We start from the raw sequence: 24,434 nt of genomic DNA, 5'->3' as shown, positions 1-24,434 counted from the left end.
TGTTGATAGCATTGTATATTGTTGTGCAAGCAATTTTGCCCTGACCTTTAAACATCTGCCGTCTGTTTTTGACACTATTCAGTCACACCTGTTCTACCTCAATTACACGTGTTAAAGGTAAACAAAACCAAGGCCATGTTCTTTCATCACAAAAAACAAACAAAGGTGCCAGCAGTTCTCACCGGCATCACATCTTCAGGAGGTTCCCCTATTGAGATTGTGACCACCTACAAATATCAAGGCTTCCCAAATAATGAAAGCCTTTCTTTCAAATGTATTTTAAGGAACTCAATGACAATACCTGCCTAAAAAATGTAATTAAAAAAAACATTACTGATTGAAAGTTGTCTCAGTATACAAGGCCTCTACAACCCTGCATGTATCCAAAAAAGAGCTGATAGTGCTGACAGGCCTGTTTCTGCAGGGTTCATATGCACTGACTCAACAGATGCCCCATTTCCTACTGTTGTTTCTTGATGCTCTGTTTGTGTCCTGCTCTGGGGAAACATTTAGACTCCACAACTGGCCAGGCGCCACTGACCTTTGTGCTCTGAGCGTGTTTTAATGCCAAAACAGGCATTCTGGTGATTGTCAGTGATGTTTGATTTTCTGTATTTTCAGAAAGATTTCTTCATTAGGATAAGCCAACTACTGTGGCCATTGAAAGCATTACAGGCTTATTAAAATAGCTGCAAGAACAAACACAATATTACTGCATTTTCTTTTATTAATAAAAGCATACAGTAGACAAGTGGATCAGTGGGTGATATTTACAGCCATTTGAAAGGAATGGTTGATGAAAGGTAAGACAAGTGCTCCCTCTAGAGGGTTCTGCTCGTCTTGACTATTATGAGCACTGATAATGCTCAGGACAAATATTGTTTTTAATTTTCTTAAGGATTCAAAGTAGCAAACACCTATAACAGACCCTGACCTTTGAATATCAACCAGTCAAGTAAAAAGGCAGAAAACAAAGAGAAAATCATACTATTCCATTGAAATGAAATGTGAACATTGAATCTGTTGCTCTATATTTTAATGTTCTGCATCTCTGTGTACCTTTAATAATGTATCCTACTGTCATGTGTCATACTGTGCGTGAGTGAATGAGTACAGAAATTAAAAGAATACAGAATGTATTGTCTTAACTTTTCTTTTTTTAAATGGAAATATTTCAACTCAATAAAAAGCCAGTAGATCAGAGATCAGCCAGTAAAACGAGTCACTCGCACTAGGAATAAGATCAAAGCCATAATACGACTCAAACATATTTCAGAGTTAATTTCAATACATATATATTGAACATACAGTATGATATTTTACTGTGTTCTACACAAATCTTTTTTGATTATTATTATATTTTATAAAGATTATTTTTATTCGAAGGTGATCAGGATGGGGGAGACAGGGGTAGAAATGTAGAAAGGGCCATGGCCCCGGTACACGAGGTGCCCGCTCCACAAAACGAGCAACTTCCTCACACATCTTTTAAATTACAGTATTGCTGTATGGCTACATAAATGTAGTTGTGAATGGATGAATGAGAGACAAATGATACAGTCCATTAAATAAAAGCGATATATAAATGCAGTCCAAGCCATCCCCATCAATCTAATGGTGATGTAGTTCAACTGGAGAGGGTATGTTATTTGTTGTAGTTACTTTGTATGTGCAACAGACACATAATCTCTGAATAGCCTACTCTCATATATTTATAGATACATCAAAGTTAAAAGTATGGAGTTGACCTACCCTGCAGTTGTCTCATCAACTAATCACTGGGTGCTCCCTATTTGATCTCATATTATTATTTCAATTAAATGTTAATATGCCTGCAATGGCATTTACAGCAGCTTGTAAGATCATATGTATTCATAAAAAAACGATTGAACCATTGCTCAAAATTAATATGGCGTTTCTGCAGGTGCTAAAATCAACCAGCAGAGGCGCCTGTTGTGGTGTGTCAACGACGTTTGGTGACGTATGACGTTTCGGCGGAGCGGAGCCAGCCTACACACAGCCTTGTTCATTTCCAGGCCGGGTAGAACCCCAGCAACACCGCTGAAATCGGTTCAACCTATGAAGATTGGGCTTTTCAATCTCCATCCATCCTTTGCATAGACAGCATTTTGTGGAAATATATCACTGTCACTGATCAGAAGATACACTAAGTCGTTGAGTTGGTGAGTTTTGGAGGCAGGTGGTTGTGTGAAATCTCCTTTTTTTGCTTGTCTTCTCCGCTGCCCAGTTTTATTGTTGCTTTGTTCTGGGCAGCAGCCATTTTTAATCGCCTTGCCCTACATCCCCATCGCTGTCGTGAGATCGTTCTGTTGGAAGAAAAAAAAAACCGAACGGTTGAAAAATGGTAATGTCGGTCTGAGTGTTTTTACAGCGATTTCCTCTTAAAACCACTGTGTTTTATTATTGCCGTGCACAAATGCAAACGCTCTGCAAACTTCCGGCCTGCTGGGGTTGTTTTTGAAACACTAGCTAGACTTGAAGTTAAACGGCATTACTGTGTCGCCAGTTTTCGAAAAACCTACGACTGGCGAAGCTAGCAAATGTGAATAAGAACAAGTGTCTGTGTGTTGTTAGATCTACAAGCTAGCTTTGGTATACGGAACATTATACCTGTGTCCGTATGGGCACAGCCTAATACGTGATAAAATACGACATGATACACCGCTCCACTGTTGGCCATGTTTACATAGCCGCTGAATCCAGTCTCTAGCTAGCTTATTCTACCAGTGATGGCTAGCAACGGTCCTTTTTTGACGTTTGTGTTTTGACGTTTCTATTCAAGGGACTTTGACGTTAATATTCGTTTCGACTGTTTTTCGGCTGTTTTATTTTTTTATATATTAACAACGTAATTTGGCACACATTGTGTTTTTGTTTTTGTGCAGCGATTTGGCTGCTGTCTTGTGTCATGTGCCGGAATTAGCATTAGCTTCCAATGAGGTAACGACATCTCCAGCTAACGCGAAGGAGGTCAAACGCTATTTTTCGTGCCGTGCAAAGCATGCTATACGTACAGCTTGCACATTCATATGTAGCGTTAGTTCTTGTTTAGTTTTCTGTTGATTGTCTGATATTGAAATGACCGTATAAAAATACAAACGACGTCAAGTTATTTCTCACATTCGCTGTCATAATGTTAGCTTCCATTTCTAACCAAATGTCAACTAACGCGAGTTTTGTTATTTTGGTGATCCTTATCGAAATTCTAGAGTTTTATCTGAAATGAAAGTTTAATAGAATGGCGATATCTGTTTTAATACTCCGTTAAATCGACCTTGATGGGCGGATATTTTTCCTGGTAAATCCCGGTAAAAACGCCTATGCGGAGCTGCAAAGGAGCGGCCTTCCATAACCTAAGTTACGTTATGGGGTCGTCTGGTATTCGGCTGAAGCGACCATAATTATTTGCAGATGCTTTAGTATATATTTAAAACATAAACTGTTTGTTTTATTGCCGTAACGAGAGTTATATAATCAAGAAACACGAGCATTTAGCCCAGATTATTGAAGCCTTGTGTCTCCATCTGCGTTGTGTTAGTGTATTTTGATATCGCCTCGAAATGTCAGCGCAACTTAACGTTAGCTATCATACAAATGTTTATTCAAGAACATGTTTGTCCACGTATCGCAACATTTTACTCGAAACACATTTGGGGTTGTGAACTTAATCGTATGCATAACAAGTTGGTAGCTCTTGTTTGACTGATATTGCTGTAGTTTATGTTTCCAACCACTTGACTAGTGTGGCAAATTTCAAGTGTGTTTTAAAGATATCAAATAAATTCCCTCTAAATTTTGAAATATTTCATCCAGTCCTGGATTAAAGAATCTTGTTATCCTGCAACTTTAAATAAGAGCTCAACTGGTAAACCAAATGAATGACTGAATTGTTATATTTCAATTTAGTAATTAAAGTGTCTTGCATAATTGTGTTTATCTATATGCTGTTGTGTACTTCTGTAGTTAGTGCCATTACAGTAGTACATGCTGTATGTTGTTGCATAATCTTGGATATATGTTAAGTTGCTGTGGTAACAAAGTGTGTTTGAGCTAACAATTTCACGTTATTCAAGTATGTAACTTCAGGATTTTGTCAGATGTTAAACATGAATATGCACATTACTGTATAAGCATAACCTGGTTCTAACTTCAACATATGTGCCACAATGCAATGCTTTTCTGCAAACACGTTATTAGTTAGTTTATGTTTGCGTAAAGTAGTAAATCAGATGATGAATCATTTTCAAAAGACATTTCCATCAAAAGGCTTCAAAAATCCCTCTTACTATTGGTTGTATGAAGCCAAACTGATCGTTAATGTGACAAAGCATCAAAGCATAGAACAAATATTTTTGAAATACCCAGAAGCAATAGAAACAATGTTCACCTTTTACTCTGGATAATCCACACACATGAGCGGTTATATCATACATAAAAAAAGGTGGGGATAATGGTGATACTCAGATTGATTGGTGTCTGGTTGTAGTTGAACAGTGAACAGAGTAATTTGGTCTCATTCAAATCTGCGTACCATTACTATTGACATGTAGAGCAGCATTGGGTTTGATCACAGAAACGCTGAGTGGTTTTAAGGTGTGAATGAACCTTGCCATTTAGGCAGTATGTCACAGACAAGTTTGACTTGTTTGTGTTTCTGCCCTCAGGTCAAGATGGGAAACAAACAAAAACTGAAGTAAAGTTCCATAGCAGTCCATGTCAACATGGAGTTAATCACATATTCACATTTTAAAATCAAATGTGCATTTCAGGCAAGTGCATGCTTTTGAAATAATAATTCTAAAAAAATTATCACATCCTTGTTTACCTGAGTACAAAAGGTATTTTTTTGGGCGTTACGATACCTGTTCCAAACTGTGTCAACTGTGATCAGAGCCAATATGGCACGTGCAGTTTTCTGCACAACTCTGATATGTTGAAATGTTTCTGATCAATGTGTGGCCAAGTGCCCTTACACACCAAAGAATTAGCACTAACAAAAGGTGACTAATACTTCATTAGCTCACATCTTTTGTTAAAAGTTGAATATTAATACATTTCAAAAGCTATGCACAGCACCCCTCTCATTGACTGTGCAGACTCTAGACAGATAGATTTCTGACCCAGATCATGTTCAAATAAAAATTGTAATCGTGTTGGGCTTAAAAGATGAAAAGTAAAGCTCTTTCTAATCCCCTGCAAATTCATGCATTATGGCCACAACCACCTATATCATACTCATCAGTGCTACACATTGAGCTAAAACTATAACCACTTGTTGGCCATGTAAGCCAAATGGCTTGGTTTGGTGGTCAAACTGCTACCAAAGTCACAGCCTAATATCAGCCAGCACAGGATTTGGTCCCACCCTTGTTTTGGCACAGCGTGGTGTTATTCAGTGATGGCAATAACTGGACACATTTACAAGTACTGTACTTTAATTACATGTTGGTGCTACTTTGGAAGGAAGTATTGAACTTTTTACTTCACTACATTTATGTATGAGTCAGTCTCTCCCTGCCTGCACTTTTATCATCAATGGTGTCTTAAGTTGGAATCTATCGTTGTCGTCACCTTCCCACCAGCCTCCTTCAGCGATAGGCCGCTTCCTTTTGAGAACATGGTACCAGCTAAATGGACTGTTTTGTAGACTCTTACGCTCCAAAGACTTTGGAGGTGGAGATGAAATGGACTGGCTGATGTCCAATGCGACTACGTGAAATTGTAACTTGCACACTCGTAAATAATGGTCGCAGTCTGGAGCCCTGAAGATGAACTTCCTCCACCTCGAAGGTTAAATATTCTTTTTATCGCAGTAAAGTTTGTACTTATGGTTGTCATTTCTTTTGTTCCTGTCTTTGTAGAATCAGAAGACACTGGGAAGAGGCGCTACAAAAAATTTCCATACTCGATGACATTACATCGCAATGTCCGATCGTTTGGGGCAAATAACCAAGTCCAAGGATGGGAAAAGCAAGTATTCCTCACTTAGCCTATTTGACAAGTACAAGGGAAAATCAACTGAAAATCAGAAAAACGCAGGTGAGTTTGATAAGTTTGTCTCCTCAATACTTTGTTACATTGTTACCACGTGTCAATCCCATTGTGAATCTCGGTCCCCTTACTTTATCTATCCATGTTTTCTCTCCCAGTAGTTCCGCGACATGGCTTGCAGAGTCTTGGCAAAGTGGCCGCAGCCCGGCGCATGCCCCCGCCTGCTCACCTGCCGAGCTTGAAGTCTGAAAACAAAGGAAACGATCCCAACGTGATTATTGTGCCGAAAGACGGTACAGGATGGGCGAACAAGCAGGAGCAACCCGATCAAAAGAGGTAAGTTAAAAGAGGAACGGTTAAAACACTCTTTACCTCCCACTTATATAATTATTGTATCAACATTCAGCTAAATCCACTGCGCTTTAAGTAATTATTTTATAGTTTATTTTAAGATGCAAATATATTGTTGTTCTTTTTATGGTTTTCAGTCATAAAGATATATGCTGTGGCGCAATGAAAGAAAACAAGTTAACTATACTGGGTACAATGAAAAGCTTCTAAGAGACCAGTATCATCTTAAAACACTTTTATCCTTCTCAGAAGGCAATGTCGGGAAACATTTCAATAAAGCTTTGTAAAAGTCAGCTGTCTTTTGTCAAGTCATTGTACCTGTGGCCCACTCTGACAAAATCTAACAACACTTTTTTTTTTCTTATTTGTAGTTCTATTGCATCAATACCACAGCTGCCGGAGTTGCAGCCACAGCTGGCTTCACAGAAATCTGTCTCCAATCTTCAGAAGCCCTCACTGGTAGCCAACCAAGAGGTGTGTATGTGTTGCTATGGTTATGTACAACGTGGGATATTTTGTACTGCTTTTTTTTTCTCCTCCTTTTAAATCATGAAGAGTAACTTCTGTCTAATTTGATTTTGGAGAAGCACTCCTTGATACAGATTAAATATATTTTGAAAAGAAAACTGGACTTGGTGCCCTTGTTGGCAAGTACCATATATTCTCAGTGTTTGAAAGCAGACGTTGCTGATAAGTGGACATACATTTTTTTTCTTTTAAGATACAGAGGAGGATACCTAGTCTTCTTTTCTATCGCAGTGTGTCTGTTCTGTTTTGATCTAGCTAACGCAAGAGTCAAGATGTACGTGACTGCTTTAAACCACAATTTATCAGGAAAAAAAAGACAAGTATTACCTCTCAAAGATCAAAGAGTGAGTGGATATTAGACTCTGACTTGAGTTTCCTTTATTTCCACAGAACACAAACACAGGTGGACCAAAGCAATGGGCCCAGCTAAATGGAAAGGCAGTAGAAAAAGATGGTGAGTCACCTTAGATTAATTGAGCGTGAGGCGTGTTTAAAATCAAATGACTGGCTAATGGTGAATTATATTATATTATATAGTACTTGGCAATAAGTACAACATTCCACTGTTTCAATATGGCAGAGAAATGATTTTCTAAATGCAACTTCTTTCAATGATAACATCAGGTTCAAGGGCCTTAAACCGACTTCAGCCCTTCTCTCACGAGGAATTTCCCACGCTGAAGGCAGCTGGAGAACAGGACAGGGCTGGCAAGGAAAGAAGCGGCTTCGATCCGTCGTATGGGCCCGGACCAAGCCTCCGCCCCCAGAGTAAGTCTTCGCTCAACTTTTCTGGCCTTCTCGTAGATAGAATGACGTCTGCTGGAAGGCAAATTATTAAATTGGCAGCAAGATTTGAGTGTTAATGATGCTGTAAAACACATTTAACGGCTTTATCGTTAAAATAACAAAGAGGCAAAGAGGAGAATGGGTGTCTTTTTTAAAAAGTTTATACGGACAATTTGGGATGATTAGCTGTTAGCGTTTCTGAAATGTAACTCTCCGCACTTTAAGATGTGACGAGCTGGAGGGAAGGTGGTGGCAGGAACCTTCAGCCCTCGTCCCTGACCCTCGGCTTGCCAGCAGATCCTGAGGGTAAGCTCACTGCCCTGGGTGAGAATGGCACCCCTCCCGCCTCATCTCACCCCCCATCTGCCACCGTGACAACCTCTTCTAGTGTAGTGACGGCTCAGTCACCAGTCCTTGACCCCAAGGAGCCTTCGCTGAGACCCGCCCAGCCTGTCCGCAGAACAACCATCCCTACTGCTCTGCAGTATCAGCTTAATCACACTTCGAATGCTGTCTACCATGACATGTTGCCTGCATTTGTAAGTACTATCCTTTAGGTCATTGTTTGTGTGTAGAAAAAAAACTGTATGCTGATTTTACCTGTGAACAATTTGCTGTTGGGAAAAGGTCAGAAAAAAAAACAAATCCTCATTTTTCTTCTGCTATAAACACTCGTTGTTTCAACCTGCTGTTTTTAGATGTGCTCCAGAGAGACACGTGAAGCCCCAGGTACAGACCACGTTCCTGCCACTGTAGCAGCTCCAGCCCGATTTGACAACAAACCTACTTTTAGACAGGGCTATGCCAAACCTGAGCTTGTCAAGTAAGTACAGTCACAATTCGAGAGCATTGCTCCATTCATTTATTAGTTTGACCAAAATGTTTGCGTCGTTTGAGGATTAACATGTAAAATCTGAAGGCAACTAGACAATATTTTGGCATTAAACGTGTTACTCGTACTAAAGTATTTACATTTTGTAGTGTTGACCAATCATGTTCGAGCAGGCTTTGATTGAATGCATGTAAACCGAATGTGTGGCAAGCAAAAGAGGCAGAAATGCATCCCAGAACCCATCGGCTGTCGTGTGTCAATGATTTAGATTAGTAAACTGGCTACTTGTGAAACACACTGATTGTAAACGTCACCTCAAATCCTACTCCAGTCTTGCGGCTTAATGCTAATCGAGCTGTACAAAAAATGATTAGTGCACGGAAAATAAAGTCTTAGCCCGGATATCTGCTGGCTACAACGGAAGCACAGAAATATAGCCCCTTGCCCCCAGAGGCTTATTTGTCATCAGACCGAAAGCCAGAGGGTTCCGACATTGGCTAATTTGTCTTTCTACCATCTCTGATTGCAGTGGTGATGTGAGAAGAGAGAACCGCTTTGTTCGCGCTCCACCTCGACCCTCTTCTCAGCCCATCCGCAGGCCTGGTGACAGACCGCAACGTCCAGCCATCATTAATGCAGAGGACCTGAAGGATCTGGATGAACTCGACCATGACTGTGAGGATGGGTGGGCAGGTCAGTATTTCTTAGACACATGTGAATTTCCTTCATCCCTCTCATCTCCATAGCCTGCGTCCATCCAAGATTATAAGAAAGCCACAAGATGATAATGAGTGAATTTGCTATGGTTTAGAGGGTTACTCTTCACGCATGTACCAAAATAAGTCAAGGTGGGTTAGATAAAGGATAACACATTTCTGACAGTTGTTGATCCGATCTAGCCGCATCTACAACATTAGCTTGTGTAGAAAAATTACTTTTTAGAAATTGTGTGTGACTGTTAATATAAAAGTAGGATGTGCTAGCGTACCTGCTCAGGACACAGCTAGTTGACTTACTCTCTTGTGGTTTTCATTCGGCCAGATACATGGTGCTAACATTACTCTTTTTAAATGTAGTGTTATATTCATGTATTAAGGCACCTGAGCTTTCTCAGTAGAGATTGACTGCTCGTATGTAGTGCTTATTTAACTCCACTCGCTATCAATACTAAAGTCCAGTTTTGGATTGCAATCACTGGCTGTATGAATGCAATGGAGCTCTGTTTACATGCAGGAACTCCCACATCTGCCGATAGGATACCAATGCCTGTTCCCAATGCTCTACATCCCATCCTACATTACTGCCGCTGACTGCTAGTTTGTTGTTTGTCTAGGACTCCATGAGGAAGTTGACTATAGTGAGAAGCTTAAGTTCAGTGATGACGAAGATGACCCCTCCGGTGAAAAGAAAAGGATGTGGTGAGATCTCTTTCCTGATGGCTCATTGATGTTCCAAATAAAATTATACTTTTTTTACAGGGTTCCATGTTCAATTTGAATGCGTTACTTTTTAGGACTGAATGGGAGAAGGAGAGGGAGAGAGAGCTCCAGCGTGACTGCATATCCTCCCTAAGTTCAGGTGAGGTGTCCTACCCTCAGGAGGGCCCTGAGGAGAGCTATTCCTACCAACACCACCATCCAGAGCAGCCCAGGAAGACCAACAGCAGATATCTCCCTACGGACGCACTGGTAACAACACACTGTTGTGTTTCCACTAATCCTTCTCCACTGAGATGACTTGCCTAAGATTAACTTATTATGATGTTATTCACAGTTATAACGCACATCTTGTTCTTTAATCCCTCTGCGACTGTGGAGGTTAAGGCAACACTGCAGAGCATATGAATACCAGTGTGCCTTCATACGCCCTCAAGTGAGACTGTCCTTTTGAATTGGGAGTAATGACCTTGCAGTAACCATAGAGATATGTGTCTGACTATATTTCCCTTGCCATGCCTCCTGTTTGGCAACTGAAAACGATGTGGCAGACATAATTAAAATGCAGAGTATGCAATCAGTTTCTTTGGCCAGTTTCAATGTGAAAAGATCCATCCCTAAAATAACCAAGTAGAGTTGCCCATTTGAGGTACATATTTGATATTTTCTTTCATTAAACAAGTCTTTGAGGCTTAAGTTGTCAATGTGAGTGGATGGGCTTGGCAGACAGTGTAATTTAGGATGTCCTTAAGGCTCAGTGGTTTATGGTGCATACGTTGCTTGTCGTCCTTCCGATGTTTTTACAATTGATATGACTGCTACATCTTTCTAACACTTTCCCTGAAAGTTAAATTAGAATTGAACCATCAGGGTAATTTTTTTTTAAGAAATGGACTCCGTTTTGTTAGCTAAAATTGTCAATGTTAGAGGTAAACAAATAACCACCTTCAAGCATGAACACTTTTTAAATAATTAAATATTTTTGGTAACCCAGAGTGAAATATTTCTTATTTCGTAGGAGATAATATAGATATTTTGTGTATGCCTCTGTTCCATCTCTAGGTCCAGCAGAAAATCCAAGGTGAGCCACTGGCTGACCAAGATGATCGCCAGTCTCAGGCTCCAGCAAGGGCAAAGTACGTGTCACCTGAGCTGCTGGAGGCTGTTGAGAGAGCTCGCAGACGCCGGGACGAGGAGGAGAGGCGTGCCCGTGAGGAACGGCTGGCTGCCTGTGCTGAAAAACTTAAAAAGCTGGATGAGAAGTTTGGGAAGACTGAAAGGCAGACATCAAGAACAGAGGAGTGCCAGATAGAGGGAGATGGCAAAGAGGTTCCACTTTCCCCAGATAGGGAACAGAGTAAAGGCCACATTGAGAACTGGCAGTACAGCACAAAAGGTATTTATAAAAAAAAAAGAACTGCTTTGTCTACTTACTGCAGTGGCAAATGCTAAGCCTGTTCTGTGATCAAATGATTTCCAGATGGAAGTGAGTGTCCCCAAGACCACTCTCCTGGCCAGAGTTATCGCGAGGAACCTGCTTTCTCTAACTACCGTGCCAGTGAGGATGATGTCCAGGAGCCCATCTCCCCCTCCGGAGACTACGGTGGACGTCATCCCTCCAAACCCATCCCACCCCGCTTTCAAAAGCAGCCACAGCAGCCACAGCAGCCACAGCAGCCACAGCAGCCACAGCACCATCAACAGCAGGTAAGCACCAGCTGATGCTACTTCTAACCAATACATTCTTAATCCCAGACTCATGCGTCAATGTATTAGTGACTGCTTTGTGAGAAGAGGGCTCTCAAGAGTTCATGGCAGTAGCTCCCTCTGTCATTGCATGCAAACAACCTTGCTAAGGTTGTTAACCTATTTGTCTTTGATTGGATTGTTAGTTATTGTGGAGCTAATGTCTTTTGGTTATCTCATGCAAGAAGAACAGGAAATGGACTCTTAAGTAGTAAAGTAGATGCATACACTTTACAATATTTCAAAGTTTCGCACATTTCAGTGCACATCAAGAGAGTTGATTAAGTGTTCAAAGGCATTTTAACAAAAGAAATGTTGATATTGCACACTGACTGACTCTGTCATCCCCAGGACCATTTCCTTCCGGTCACTCCCCTGCACATCAATTAACACTTAATTCTTCACATCACCTAATTCTTCTTCTATTGTTGCACCACCCGCCTTGACAAATTCCTTTTATGTGAAAACATACGTAACTGCTCTGGCTCACTCTCACTGCCATGGCTTACTGGGACACATGAAAAGAACAGAACCTTTCCACCTATGAGAGTCAAAATATCTGCTGTGAAAAAGGCTGATTACTAGATTATTTGGCCACAGCTGCTATGATGACGACCGTCATGCATGAGGAGTGAAACACAGATGTGTAGTCTTAATTTTCATGATATTAATCTTTCATTGTTTTGTTTATAGTGTAAGTTATTGATTCTTTGCTGAAAGATTCTTGTGTGTTCAATTGTGAATGTGGAGTAAAAGGATTGGTTCACATTATCATAAACAGTCGGGGCTCTATACAAAGAAGACTGATATTTTAAGATATGTTTTTTTGACGGATTACTCTAAAGTCTCGCTTTAGCTGAATGTTAGAAGGCATTTAAAAGAAATGTCGCACAACCTCTTAGAAGTGTATTTGTTACATACATTTTACAGGAACAAGTCTACAAGATGCAGCACTGGCAGCAGTCGGGTCACCCTGCCCCATCTGGCTCAAGCCACAGCCAGCGGGGCTACTATCCCCCACATGTCCTCGGGTTCGATCCCCGCTGGATGATGATGCCTCCTTTCATGGATCCCCGTATGACCCAAGGACGATCTCCTGTTGACTACTACCCCAGTGCTGTCCACTCTTCAGGTGAGCAACAATTCACTAAAAGGAGCAGATACATTCACATCTGTAATCACCCTTTCCTCTGATTTTATTTTTTATCATGGAAAAGCTATGAAATTAAAACATTGGTTGTTTTCAGCAGGAATGATGAAACCCATGATGCATCAAGACCACCTGAACAGCCCTGGTTCCGATGAGGGATGCCATTCAAACCTGCACCAGGAGAGGAGAGCCCCTTCCACTGAGCCTTACCCTATGTGGAACCAAGATGGCTACCCCTTGCGCAGCTTCACTCCACCTTACCAGAGACCGCATGAAAGCTCAGACAGTGGTCAGCCCGATGACAGGTCAGATATTGTGTTTAAGATATTAGATTGTGTGAATTTTGCAGTTCTGAGATTAGGGCATGCTTTCATTGGAACTGGCCTCACAAAACATTATTACCACGTAAAACTGTGACATAGGCCTCCATTTTTTCATTCTTCATCTTTTGTCCACAGAAATGATATGGCCTGCACCCAACAGGACTCCTATGAAGAGAGGGCCACTGAGTGCTTGAGCCACCCCCGAGATGATATCCCCCATCATACTTACCAGAGTCGAGGCCCAGACAGAGAACACCAACACCATGACCAAGGCTTGCTGACCACTGCGCAGAACCACTCGTTGATTCATGCAGATAGTGATTACCCAAAACAAGACTGTAGAGACAAGAATCAGAAAGACGGCAGTGAAACTCACGATGAGACCTCAGATGGCTCAAAGGACAATTGGAAAAGAGATGGAGGCCAGAAACAAGATGGAGGACTCAACAATGTCCAAAGCCAGTGGTCCGAGCCTACTTCCAGTTCCAGTAGTAATATTAGCCAGCCATCTGAGAGCACTGGGCGCACCTTGACTCGCAGAACTGGTCCCATCAAGAAACCAGTACTCAAGGCTCTCAAAGTCGAAGATAAAGAGAATGAGAAGCCTAAACCTGAGCCCGAGGAGAAGCCTGTCCCTTACCGCTTGGAGAAAGAAGTCCTGACTAATGTTTACGACTTGAAGAAAGATAGCCAGCCTGCCAGCAACCGGCGTTCAGCATCACCCATTGTTGAGAAACAGCATGAAGAGAGGCAGCGGCAGTCACCAGCTCCCACCAAAATCGACAGGCCTCTGAGCACCCATAGTGATGACTCTCCCAAAGAGAGCGCATGGGACATTGGCAAGAACCAGTCACCTAGAGAAAGCCAGGAAATTCAGGAGCCTCAAGCACCACGGCGCAATAACTGGATCTTCATTGATGAAGAACAGGCCTTTGGTGCAGTCAGGGGAACAGGTAGAGGCCGCAGTCGAGGATTTAGGGAATTTAGCTCAAGAGGTGGAACCCGTGGTGGCCGAGTTGGAGACAATCTCAGGGGGGCTTATAACAACAATAACAACAGCAGTGGTGCTCAGCGGACCGGCAGAGGCAGAGCATCTAGGGACCTTGTCAAGGTGGAGGAGTTCCAGAGGGGCAAGCCTCGCAGGCGCAATGTCAGTGAGACCTTAAGTGAAACCTCTGAGTATGAGGAACTGCCCAAGAGGCGCCGAGAGAAGGGATCTGAAAATGGAGACGGTTACACAGAGTCTGGAGAAGTCCGTAAGGCTGATAGAGACTCTTGGAGATCCAACAAGGTGTACACCGATGACCAGACAGCCGCAGATTCCAGAGAAAAGACCAAGGCCAGCCGGGGTTTCGGAGGTCGCATGCTCCCTCCCAGGCTGAACACCCCTGGAAGTTACAGTCGAGGCTTTGGAGGTCCCAGGGACATTTCTACATGGAGAGGCCGTGGGCCCCAGTTTAGTAGCACTGGTGGCTCCATGCAAGAAAATGGTTATGTTCCTGGAGCTGAGACGACTTACTCCCGCAGACCCCCTCCTGTTGAACGTGAGACTCTTAAGTACCCACCTAAATTCACTGGCTCCTTCATGGAAAATGGCACAGAGGAAGGAGAATACTACTTTGACAATGACAACCCCGATAGGCAGATGTTACGAAGACGGCGTCCACCCCGTCAAGACAAGCCTCCACGCTTCCGTCGTCTACAACAACCTGAACCTGGCTCAAACCAGTGGACAAGTGATGAGTACATAAATGGAGACTTGGCTAACCCCTGGCCTGGTCGCCCTAAAGGCAGTGGGGAAGACAACTGGCCCAGTGGCCACTACCCTGGTGGACGCCCAAGCCAGCCTGGTCAGGCAGAGGAATGGGAGACTGGATCAGAGAACAGCGACTTTGACTGGAGGGAGAAGCGAGGTGGAAGTGGAGCCGCAGCTCCACAAGGACATGGTGATGTTCCCTCAGACCCTGGCCATAGTGAGCCAGGCTCTGGCGAGAAGAGGGAACTTTGCAAGAGAAGCTTCTCTAGCCAGAGACCATTGGTGGAACGGCAGAACAGGAAAGGAGAGCCATCACTGCTAGAAGTGAGCAAGATGGGACGTACTCCTGATAATCCCGCCTCCTCCTCCAACAGGAGTGACAGTTGGCAGAATGGAGGGACTTCTTGTAAAAGGTGAGGTTAATAATGGAAAAACTTACAGTTTAAGTCATTGTCTTTATACTGTCCCCATATGTATTATTGAGAATGAAGCATCCGCAATATGTGCTGGTGAATTATATTTATGCTCTAGTTGCTTGCCTACGGTCTGGTAGTTATAGTTACTTGGAAACCAACAACACAGGGTGTCTCCTATATTTTTTTTACCTGAATATACTCTGACTGACACTCAGTGATGGGACTGAACACCGGTTTTTGACAATCTTCTTCTAAAAATGTGATTCATAGCTTGTAGTTTGTTCCTGCTATTAAGCAAAGCCTGAGGGAAAAGCACTTCTCACCATCCGTCTGTCCCAGATGAGGCTGTAGCTCAGTTTCATCGGCTAGATGAATTTGGGAAAGTCATCTGTGCTTGACGTGAGGATCGGCTACCAAAACTAGATTCTCAAGTCATCTCGTTTCTTTTTCTTGTTGCATCAGCTGCCCCTGTAGCTTTTGCTGACCTTCATTTGCGAACTGAAATATTTGACTCATTTGACCACGACTTTCTCAGATTTTATTGGGTTATTTTTCCACTGTTATTTGTATGTCAGAATCCCCAATTACAACCCCTTTTGTCTCCTTTTCCTGTTTTTCAGCAGAAACCCAGATGAGTCGGGCCCAGTCTACAGCATAGAGCAACCAGAGGAGCGGGAGCCCAATGAACCCTCAGGGAAGAAATTTGATAAGGAACTGAAACAAGGATCTATCAGGACGGACATAACTGAACCTCTGTCCCAATATGAGCTCAGCGGCTACCCAAGTGAGTCCAATTTTGTTGAATTGCTTCATGTTGATAGAAATTAATTGAACAATTCTGAAGGTAGAACTGTATATATGTATATGTATATGAACTGTATATATATATATATATATATATATATATATATATATATATAATTTTTTTTAAATTGGTGCTGCTACATTTCTATTTTCTAAGATGGATACTGCTCTAATTTTAGCTAAAAAACAAACTGATGATGCATGTTGCATTGCTGACTCACACATTTTTAAACGTACAGATAATGTTCACACCTGCAGTTCCCACCTATCTGCAGATATGTTTGCATTCACCACCTGTCTGTTTTGTAGTTGAGGGGGATTCAGGGGGACCAGTTTCAAATCCAGATGGATACCAGGATGCCTTGTCCAAAAAGCAAAGACGCCCACAGGAGGATGATAGGAGGAGGAAGGAGCAGGGATCTGCTGTAAGTTTACATATGCTCTGTAATCATGCCTGGGATAAACATAAAGGGTAGTTTCTAAAGTTTTTTTACAAATTTTTTTAAATCTTTGTAAGGTTCCAGTGAAGAACAGGACAATTGCATCCAAGATACCACCACGCTTTGCAAAAAAGCAGGGAAGCATGAGCATTGAACAACCTGAGGAGGCGCTGTCTTCCAACAACCTGGGAACCGAAATCTGGGAGACCAACAGCTCCGGTAGAAGACCGATGCTTTGTTTTTGATGCTTTTGTCAGTGCTATCAAGCAGTAACCACATTTAGAGCACATAATATGTCTCCTCAACTATTGAAATGATAGGAATGAAATGTTTTGTTTTTCAAGGCACAACTATATTTATTAATTTCATAGATAGTAGACATTTTGGGAAATGGAAATTGTGCTAAACCCGAAAGATGTATCTCATTCTTTACTAATGTCATTCATGTATCTCTTTAGCTCTTTCAGTACAGTCCTCAGGGGGAGACTCGTGGACTAAGCAGGTGTCTTACACTGGGAGCGAGCCCAACTCTGAGGTAGTACAATGCAGTTGCTCATTGGAACTTACACTGCATACATTCTGTATCGGCTTTGTTAGCTGCCGTTAAAATATATTTCTGAATCCTGGTTTTGTTTGTTTTGCCAAGTTGGCTACAACATTGCGAAATGTCAACCAATTACTGCTTTGTCTTGTTCTTGGCCAGGACTCTGATGCTGGTCCAGAGCAGAGTAAAGAACAGCACAAGCCAGGGCCCATTGGAAATGAACGCTCCCTAAAGCACCGCAAGGGATCAGAAGGTGTTGATCGGCTGGAAGGTGGCCCGATAACGCCAGTCAATGGCGTGGACCTCCATGTGGACACTGCGCTGCCTGTGCCTCCTATTGAGTTTGGTGTCAGTGCCAAGGACTCTGATTTCAGCCTACAGCCGGGCTCCACCCCAGTTCCCCTGTCCAATCCTGTACACAAGCTTCAGGATGCACTTATTACCAATGTGAGTGACTATATCTGTACTTTTTTTGGTGTCTTTTTAAATGCAATAACCAGTGGTAATCCAAATGCATTAAAGATGTATGTATGTGACAATAGCCACAGGAAGTGGCAATACAATGCTTCAAAGTTTGTTTTGATTATGGAACAGTGGCCTTTTTTGCTTTGAAAACAAGAGATACTGACTTGCAACTGATTTATCCTAAACAGCTGTTTGTCTTTAAACAGACTGCTCTCAACCAGGGTATCCCCATGCTGCGTTCCAACCACCTGCAGCCTGGCATGAACCTCAACCCCATGTCCTTCCCCAGTGCTGACCTCACTCTCAAGGTATTTGAATTACAATCCAATTTACACCAAACAATATATGTTCATACATATAACAACTAAGGAAAATGTTAGTCTATTTATGCAAACCATTCATTGTAAAATTGGAAACATTAGGGCAAAACTGAAATCCGTTAATGTTTATTTTTCTTCAGATGGAATCCGCACGCAAAGCGTGGGAGAACTCCCAGTCTCTACCCGAACAGGGCTCTCCCGGCGGCGTTGCTTCCGGTATTCAGCCCCCATGCAGCATTGGCTCCTCCAGTGGTGTTAGCTACAGTTCTTTTGGAGGGGTTTCAATGCCTCCAATGCCTGTGGCATCAGTAGCACCTTCCATGTCCATGCAAGGTAAAACAGCATTTAATGTTCTCTATTTGATGAGGGCTTTAATCTTTGAGTGGAACTAAACCGAAAGCCTGTTCTCTTTTCTAGGTAGTCATATTCCCCCGTTGTATCTGGATGCTCATGTTTTTCCTAGCCAGACCCGCCTTGTACCTCCCAGCATGAGCCAGCAGCAGACCTACCAACAGGTAGCGAGACAGACACACACACACACAGACAGTCTTGTTTGTGTTTTAGCAGAATCGTTATCATGTTGCATTTGATCTATCATCTATTCAGGCAGCTGCAGCCCAGCAGATTCCCATCTCTTTACACACGTCTCTTCAGGCTCAGGCTCAGTTGGGGCTTCGGGGAGGTCTACCCGTCTCTCAGTCCCAAGAGATGTTCAACTCTATTTCCTCCTTCAGGTACTGCCACCTCAATCTATCATGGAATTTCCACTGGTCCCATTAATTTGCTTCACTTTAGTCATATTATCTGTTTCATGTATGTAGCACCACCATTTAGGTTTCTTGTTTTCCTTTCACTCATTCTGCTGCCCTGCTGTGTCTTGTTCCTTTTCAGGTCCCAGGTTTACATGCACCCCAACCTGTCTCAGCCCAGCCCCATGGTGCTGTCAGGCGGAGCCCCTCTCAAGGGGCCCTACTCAGCTTTCCCTGGCATGCAGCCCTCAGACATGGTCAAGACACAGTCAGGCTCCCACTATCAGCCCATGAATGGCAGCCAGCAGCTAGTCTATGACGGCCAGATGAACCAAGGGCCTGGTATGGGTTCTTCCCAGCTAATGGACTCTCAGCTCATCCAGGTTAGTGGATTGCTGAAGCTCAGTTTCATAACTGCTGAAGATACTGTATTCCTCTTGATGCTACTAAATAACCTGTCAGCTCCCCAAGTATAAGTCTTCGTGGCATGATCGGACCATCATTGGAGAACAACGTTTACATGTGAATCCTTGTTTTCACTAGGTGACCATGCCCCTACCTGGCTCTCAGCTGCGCTATGGCTCTGCTCAGCAGCATCTCATCCTCCCACAGTCGATCCAGCTGCAGCAGGGTCAGAACCTGTCAGTTGGTGGCCCCCGCCGAATGATGCCACCTGGTTCCCAGCCTGCGGTCATGACTGGCAGTCGAGAGGTGTGACTTAATGATCTTATGATGCTCAACAAATATACTTGTTTGTTTAGTGCAAAAATGGATGTCAGACTCCATTTTATCACACAAAAACGTGTAGACAAATCTGTATAATTCTTCATATCTCTTTTCGATAACAAGGCAATATTGTTTATGTGCATTGACAATATGTCTTTCTCTATGTCTTTCTCATTGCTCTATTCTCAGGGCTCACAGATGGAAATGAAAGGCTATCAGTTTGCTGAGAAGCCCAATCATTCCCAAGGCATGTCTGGACCCTACAGGTGAAGACATAATGAAAGACAACTGTCAAACATGAAGCTTTGCTCCATCAACAAGTGACAGATGGTGTATCACAAAGGCACATTTATGAAAATTCCTGGAAATAACGCTTTCTTTAACTTTCTTCCCCCCTCCCCTCATCAGGCCTGGGTCTGCCAGTCCCATTGGGAAGCCCTCTGGTCCTGGGGGGCCTGTAGGCCCATTGCCTCCACATTATGCTCAGCAGGTATTTTCTTTTTTCTTTTAAATGTTTGTGTATATCCTGCATCTCAATGTTTGCACAGGGTTACTTTTAAGAATTCAAATTGAATAACATGATTGATTAAACCACCCTCATTTTCCTCACCTGCCATAATTTGCCGTTGGATTACAGTATATATTATGTTATTTTATATTATATATACACTTACATTTTTAAAAGAACTGATGAGATGCGTTTGAAGAAACAAAACAAAGAATTCACAAACAAATTCAATACTGGCATGCTAATTATTTGTGTTTTCATTTATTTCCCACTCCTTATCTTCCCCCCTCCTTATCTACCCCCCCTCCTTACCCGGCACCAATAGGTCCCAACTGTTCAGGGCAGCATGGTGATGCACATGCGCCCACCCCCCACTGGCCCTTTCCCCAACCCCATTCAGAGACCAGTCATGCAGCTCAACAAGCCTGTCCTCATCCGCCCCCCCCCTTACCCCAATCCTGGCCGTGACCTTTCCCACTCCACCCCTCCCTCGGTCCCCGAGCCCCCTAATAAAGGGCCAGAGGATGGCATGAAGGTGAGCCACCCACTATAAATATAGGTAATTTAATTTCATCAATTTTCTTTTTCTCTATTTGCATTACTTGTGTTGTATTTTGTTAGTGTGCGCCTTTGCCTTTTAGGCAGAGATTTATAGTTAACATATTGTAACTTTTATAGGATGCATTTGTAGTGCTGTAAGACTTATCTACCATAGTGTAAATCTGTACTGTTAATAATAATATGCATGTGTTTTTAGAGTAAACTGTACTATTAAAATGTTTCACAAATAGTTATCTAAAATAATAATTGTAGCATTTTTAATCCATGTGGTAACAGTAATAACTTGTAATCCTGTGTATATAATCAAATATGAATAAATGTGTACACATTATTGAATAGTCTGAGGCAGTAACATCTTATGAGTGAAAAGTAGTTGTGGTTATTGTGTTTATGTTAGAGTGGCTTAAAAATGGGGTCAGATGAGACTAAATCATCATCTCTGAAGAGTTGATGGTGTTCATAGTGCATTCACATTTAAGGGAAATGAGGTAGAAGTATGGGATGGATAGCTGCTTCATGACACTGTAAAACCCTGTAAAACAATGCTTTTCCAGACAAACTATGAATTGGAAAAGTAACTGCTGAAATTCTCAAAGTATGCAGATGAATAAAATTGTCACTGTTTGGTATCTAAACATTTTTTTTTTTACCCAATAGCGGAGTATCAGCCTCGAGCTATCAGTGTTGGTGCATAAATGTGTTTTTTCAATGTGCTGCTGTCGGTTTCGGTAACTCTGCCTTTTCTTTGCGCAGAATAAAACCATGCGAGAATTGCGCAAGGCAGTGGGTGAGGGCAAGACACCATCTGGGGGCATGACCAGCAAACTCCAGGAGCCCCTACCCTCCACGGGGCAAGCCAAACCAGCACGCTCGGGAGCCATCAAACCCCAGGCTGTCAAAGTAGAGGAGGCGAGGCATAACAATGGACTTTAAAATCCTCAACACCACTCAGCCTGCCAACACAAGCCCCTTGACCAATGTCTGAGCCTTCCAAGACCCACCTTATCCCGTGGCAACGGGCATACATGCAGACATCATAATGAACTCTCAGAACTGGACACTATTATTTCACACCGCGTATAGAGATATATAAATATATATATAAATATATACATAGACAAACACAGTCTTTTAAACAGATCTCTTCAAGGTCCTCTTTAATTTATTATTAGTCACTTTTAAGAGATTGGTAAAGAGAAAAGATATTTCTTTTTTTCTTTTTTTTTTGTGTTTCTCTCCAAAGTGGAGAAAGGAAAATGGCCAACTCAGACAGATGGTTCATTTTTCATACCATTTTGCCAAACTATTTACTCCCTCTTTATGGACTAGAGCCGTTAAGACCAGGCAGACTCTTGATACAACTATGAGAAGCAAAGTCTTTTTTCTTTTTTTTTAAACAATTTGAAATGCTGTTTTTGTCATTTTACATTAGCATTTTTGCTGGTAATTGTAAAGATCACCCATTTATGCTATTGTTAAATGACTTATTTTATTAACCCATGGGAAAAGAAATCCTCCAATTTGTGGCCATCATTGCATGTCAACATGGCAAAAGTCGAGTGCATCGCCCTAGAGATGCATCTTCTGGGGTCCTTAAGCCAGCCCATGAACTGTGGTGAAACTCAGTTCTTTTCTTTTACATTCTTTTGCTCACTCTTCTGTATGTAAATTTAAAATTAAAAGGTGGACATTTTTACCAAAATCATGTTGCTTCCATGAAACTTCACCGGCATTGATTCAGCGTGTGCATGTGACGTGCCGAACGTGTGTAAACTTGCGGGACAACAGAGCAACATTTCACAAAGACTGTACCTGAACTCAGCATTCACAGTGCTGCCATCGACTGTGTGGATTTTGCTCAACTAAGCTGGCAACAATTATTATTATTTTATTTTTTTTGGCTCATTGTGAAGTTTTTGTGTGGAGGGAGGGGGCTGCATTAGCAATTGCTGGAAAGGACCCCCACTCCCCCCAAAAAATAGCTGATTGAAATGTTTGCTTTCTTATTGCTGTGTTTGGGTTGTAATTAATCGAATCTGTTAATGAACATGTGATGAATTTTACATCCCTCAGTCTGGGGCGTTTAGCTTTCTTCTTTAAAAGCTCTTAAAAGACTTTTCTCTAATTCCGTTAAAATCCCATTTAACAGTACTATGGAGACTTGTGAAGGAACGGATTCATCCCCATTTGATTATTCAGCATCTGGTCTCTGAGTTGGCTCGAGCAATAAGTGCAGCCTAACTATAATCACAATCAGGGTCCAAAAAACTTTTTTTCCCCCTGTTTGAAGCTAACGGATCACAAATGACGGGGCGTATAGCATCGCTTGTTGAATTAACATACAGTTTGCTTAAGCTTTATTTGTGAGCGCTGCAGTTCCAGAGGACTACGAAGGACTTTTAAAGTGTTTGTTCTATTTGAAAATGTGAAGCTGTTGGAATCATCATTTGTTTAGGTTTTTGTATTGGACACTCATTTTGAAACTCACAATGCCAAACCAAACTGGTTAAATGTTACCGCTTATCATAACGCTCCATGACACTACAAAAATGTTGCGATTTATCTTTGACAGTGTTTCACTGGTTTATATGTATATGCATATTTTACTGTACAGTCGAGCCTCGTCAGCGAGGGGAGGCTTAAACCCACATTTCATTTTAGATATTGTGGCACTATAAAGGATTTAACGTTGAAAAGGTCACTGTTCTCAGAACGGACGGCTTTCACTTGTTAGGTTTATCGGGCTTGGAGTGTTTTTTTTGTTGTTTTTTTTTTTGCCTCATCCCTTCCCGCAAAAGATCCTGATGCTTCTCATCACTGTACCTGCACCAAAATGTTGTCCTGACTTTTTTTTTACTTTTAAGATGCATATTTCATTTTGTCAAAAGGACCAGTGCTTTTACAGCTGATCCAGCATTCTATTTATCCTACCTGATCTGTATCCTTTCAGATATTTGGTCATTACTCTCCCTTGTTAAAAAAAAAGAAGCTTATTGAAAGAAAAGAAATAAAGCAGTTGTGATTTCATAAATGTACTGTTGATTCTGTATTCTCACTTTGTCATATTAAAACCATGCATCAAATTCTTGTGAAAGCAGACATTTTGGGGAAATAATTTTCGGCTATGTGGTTTTAGCATATGAAGCAGACCAGTTGAACTTTCGTTACACCTCAAGTGGCTTTTATACTTCAAAATTATTTTAAAAAATTTGGTTTGGCATTCAAATTGTTTTGTTTTTTTATTTTAAATGTGTGTAACTCGTGTACACTAATGGCCTGTAATGTGGGATGGACACTACCATTTTGAGTGGGTTAGGATTTTAAAAGGTTGGGAAAGTACTGCTCTTAATGTAGAAACTAAATATTAGCAACACATTGTGTATGTTAAGAATGGGTGCTAGATTGTCTCAACACTTGAGTGAGCTTATAATAAAGTTAGGTTATTATTACCATTTATATCTGCGCTCCAACGCTCAGTCACTATCTCATTAATAGCAATGACCATAATGCCACAATAATAACGCACCTGTAAAAAAACATTTTTTCAAAAATAATGATCTGTGTGACGTCATAAATGTCAAATTCCTTGGATTGCTGCAGGACAAAGAGGCTTGTCTGGACGAAGACAGTTTCCCGTCTGAAGCTGCGGAGGGAGGAAGTCTCGTGCTTCGCCTCCCGACACACGGCGTTTTACCTCCGAGCATTTTGGGTGTTTCTACGTCAGATAAATAAGGTAACGTCAATTCTGTTTTTGTTTTTTTGAAGTTTAAAAAAAAAGAAAGTTTTTCTGCAGCCCCCCCCCCGGGGACTGCTAGTCTGACAACAGCAGGGACGTTGGTTGTCTCGCGTGTGTGTTGCACGATACTCTTTGATGTTTAACATTCACTGTCGTGGCTTCGGTGTCGTTTGCAAAGTGACGTTCACGACGCCGTCTGAACATTTAAATGTCGACACGTTCTGTTTTTGTTAACGTAAAAAAAT

The 24,434-nt window shown here is 41.9% G+C and overlaps 1 protein-coding gene across 7 annotated transcripts; it reads left to right on the top strand.

Annotated features, from left to right (window-relative positions):
- Positions 1–1,999: 1,999 nt before the first annotated feature.
- prrc2b (proline-rich coiled-coil 2B) lies at positions 2,000–23,488 on the top strand. Of its 7 annotated transcripts, none has more exons than XM_034546254.1 (31): positions 2,000–2,183; positions 5,883–6,060; positions 6,174–6,348; positions 6,735–6,837; positions 7,282–7,345; positions 7,516–7,659; positions 7,903–8,216; positions 8,376–8,500; positions 9,039–9,202; positions 9,843–9,927; positions 10,023–10,197; positions 11,008–11,341; positions 11,426–11,652; positions 12,622–12,823; positions 12,939–13,146; positions 13,300–15,333; positions 15,957–16,120; positions 16,450–16,565; positions 16,658–16,799; positions 17,039–17,115; positions 17,284–17,571; positions 17,778–17,897; positions 18,050–18,242; positions 18,327–18,424; positions 18,516–18,643; positions 18,801–19,041; positions 19,202–19,369; positions 19,574–19,650; positions 19,793–19,874; positions 20,218–20,427; positions 21,207–23,488. In XM_034546254.1, the coding sequence occupies exons 2-31, from the start codon at positions 5,946–5,948 to the stop codon at positions 21,384–21,386; spliced, it is 6,753 nt and encodes a 2,250-aa protein (XP_034402145.1). In that variant the 5' UTR covers positions 2,000–2,183; positions 5,883–5,945; the 3' UTR covers positions 21,387–23,488. The 7 variants fall into 7 exon arrangements, with proteins under 7 accessions (XP_034402145.1, XP_034402148.1, XP_034402144.1 ...); XM_034546257.1 differs by having other exon boundaries at positions 6,171–6,348; positions 12,942–13,146; positions 17,796–17,897; XM_034546253.1 differs by having other exon boundaries at positions 6,171–6,348; positions 12,942–13,146.
- The last annotated feature ends 946 nt before the right edge of the window (positions 23,489–24,434 follow it).

Source organism: Cyclopterus lumpus, chromosome 12, assembly GCF_009769545.1.
Source record: "Cyclopterus lumpus isolate fCycLum1 chromosome 12, fCycLum1.pri, whole genome shotgun sequence".
NCBI classification, from domain to species: Eukaryota; Metazoa; Chordata; class Actinopteri; order Perciformes; family Cyclopteridae; genus Cyclopterus; species Cyclopterus lumpus.
This window is presented reverse-complemented; position numbering and strand designations above follow the sequence as displayed.

Coding starts and splice junctions, on each gene's coding strand:
- prrc2b (XM_034546251.1), top strand. CDS start 5,946: ATGTCCGATCGTTTGGGGCAAATAACCAAGTCCAAGGATGGGAAAAGC. Junction 7,346..7,515: donor AAAGGCAGTAGAAAAAGATG/GTGAGTCACCTT, acceptor TGATAACATCAG/GTTCAAGGGCCTTAAACCGA. Junction 10,198..11,007: donor ATCTCCCTACGGACGCACTG/GTAACAACACAC, acceptor TTCCATCTCTAG/GTCCAGCAGAAAATCCAAGG.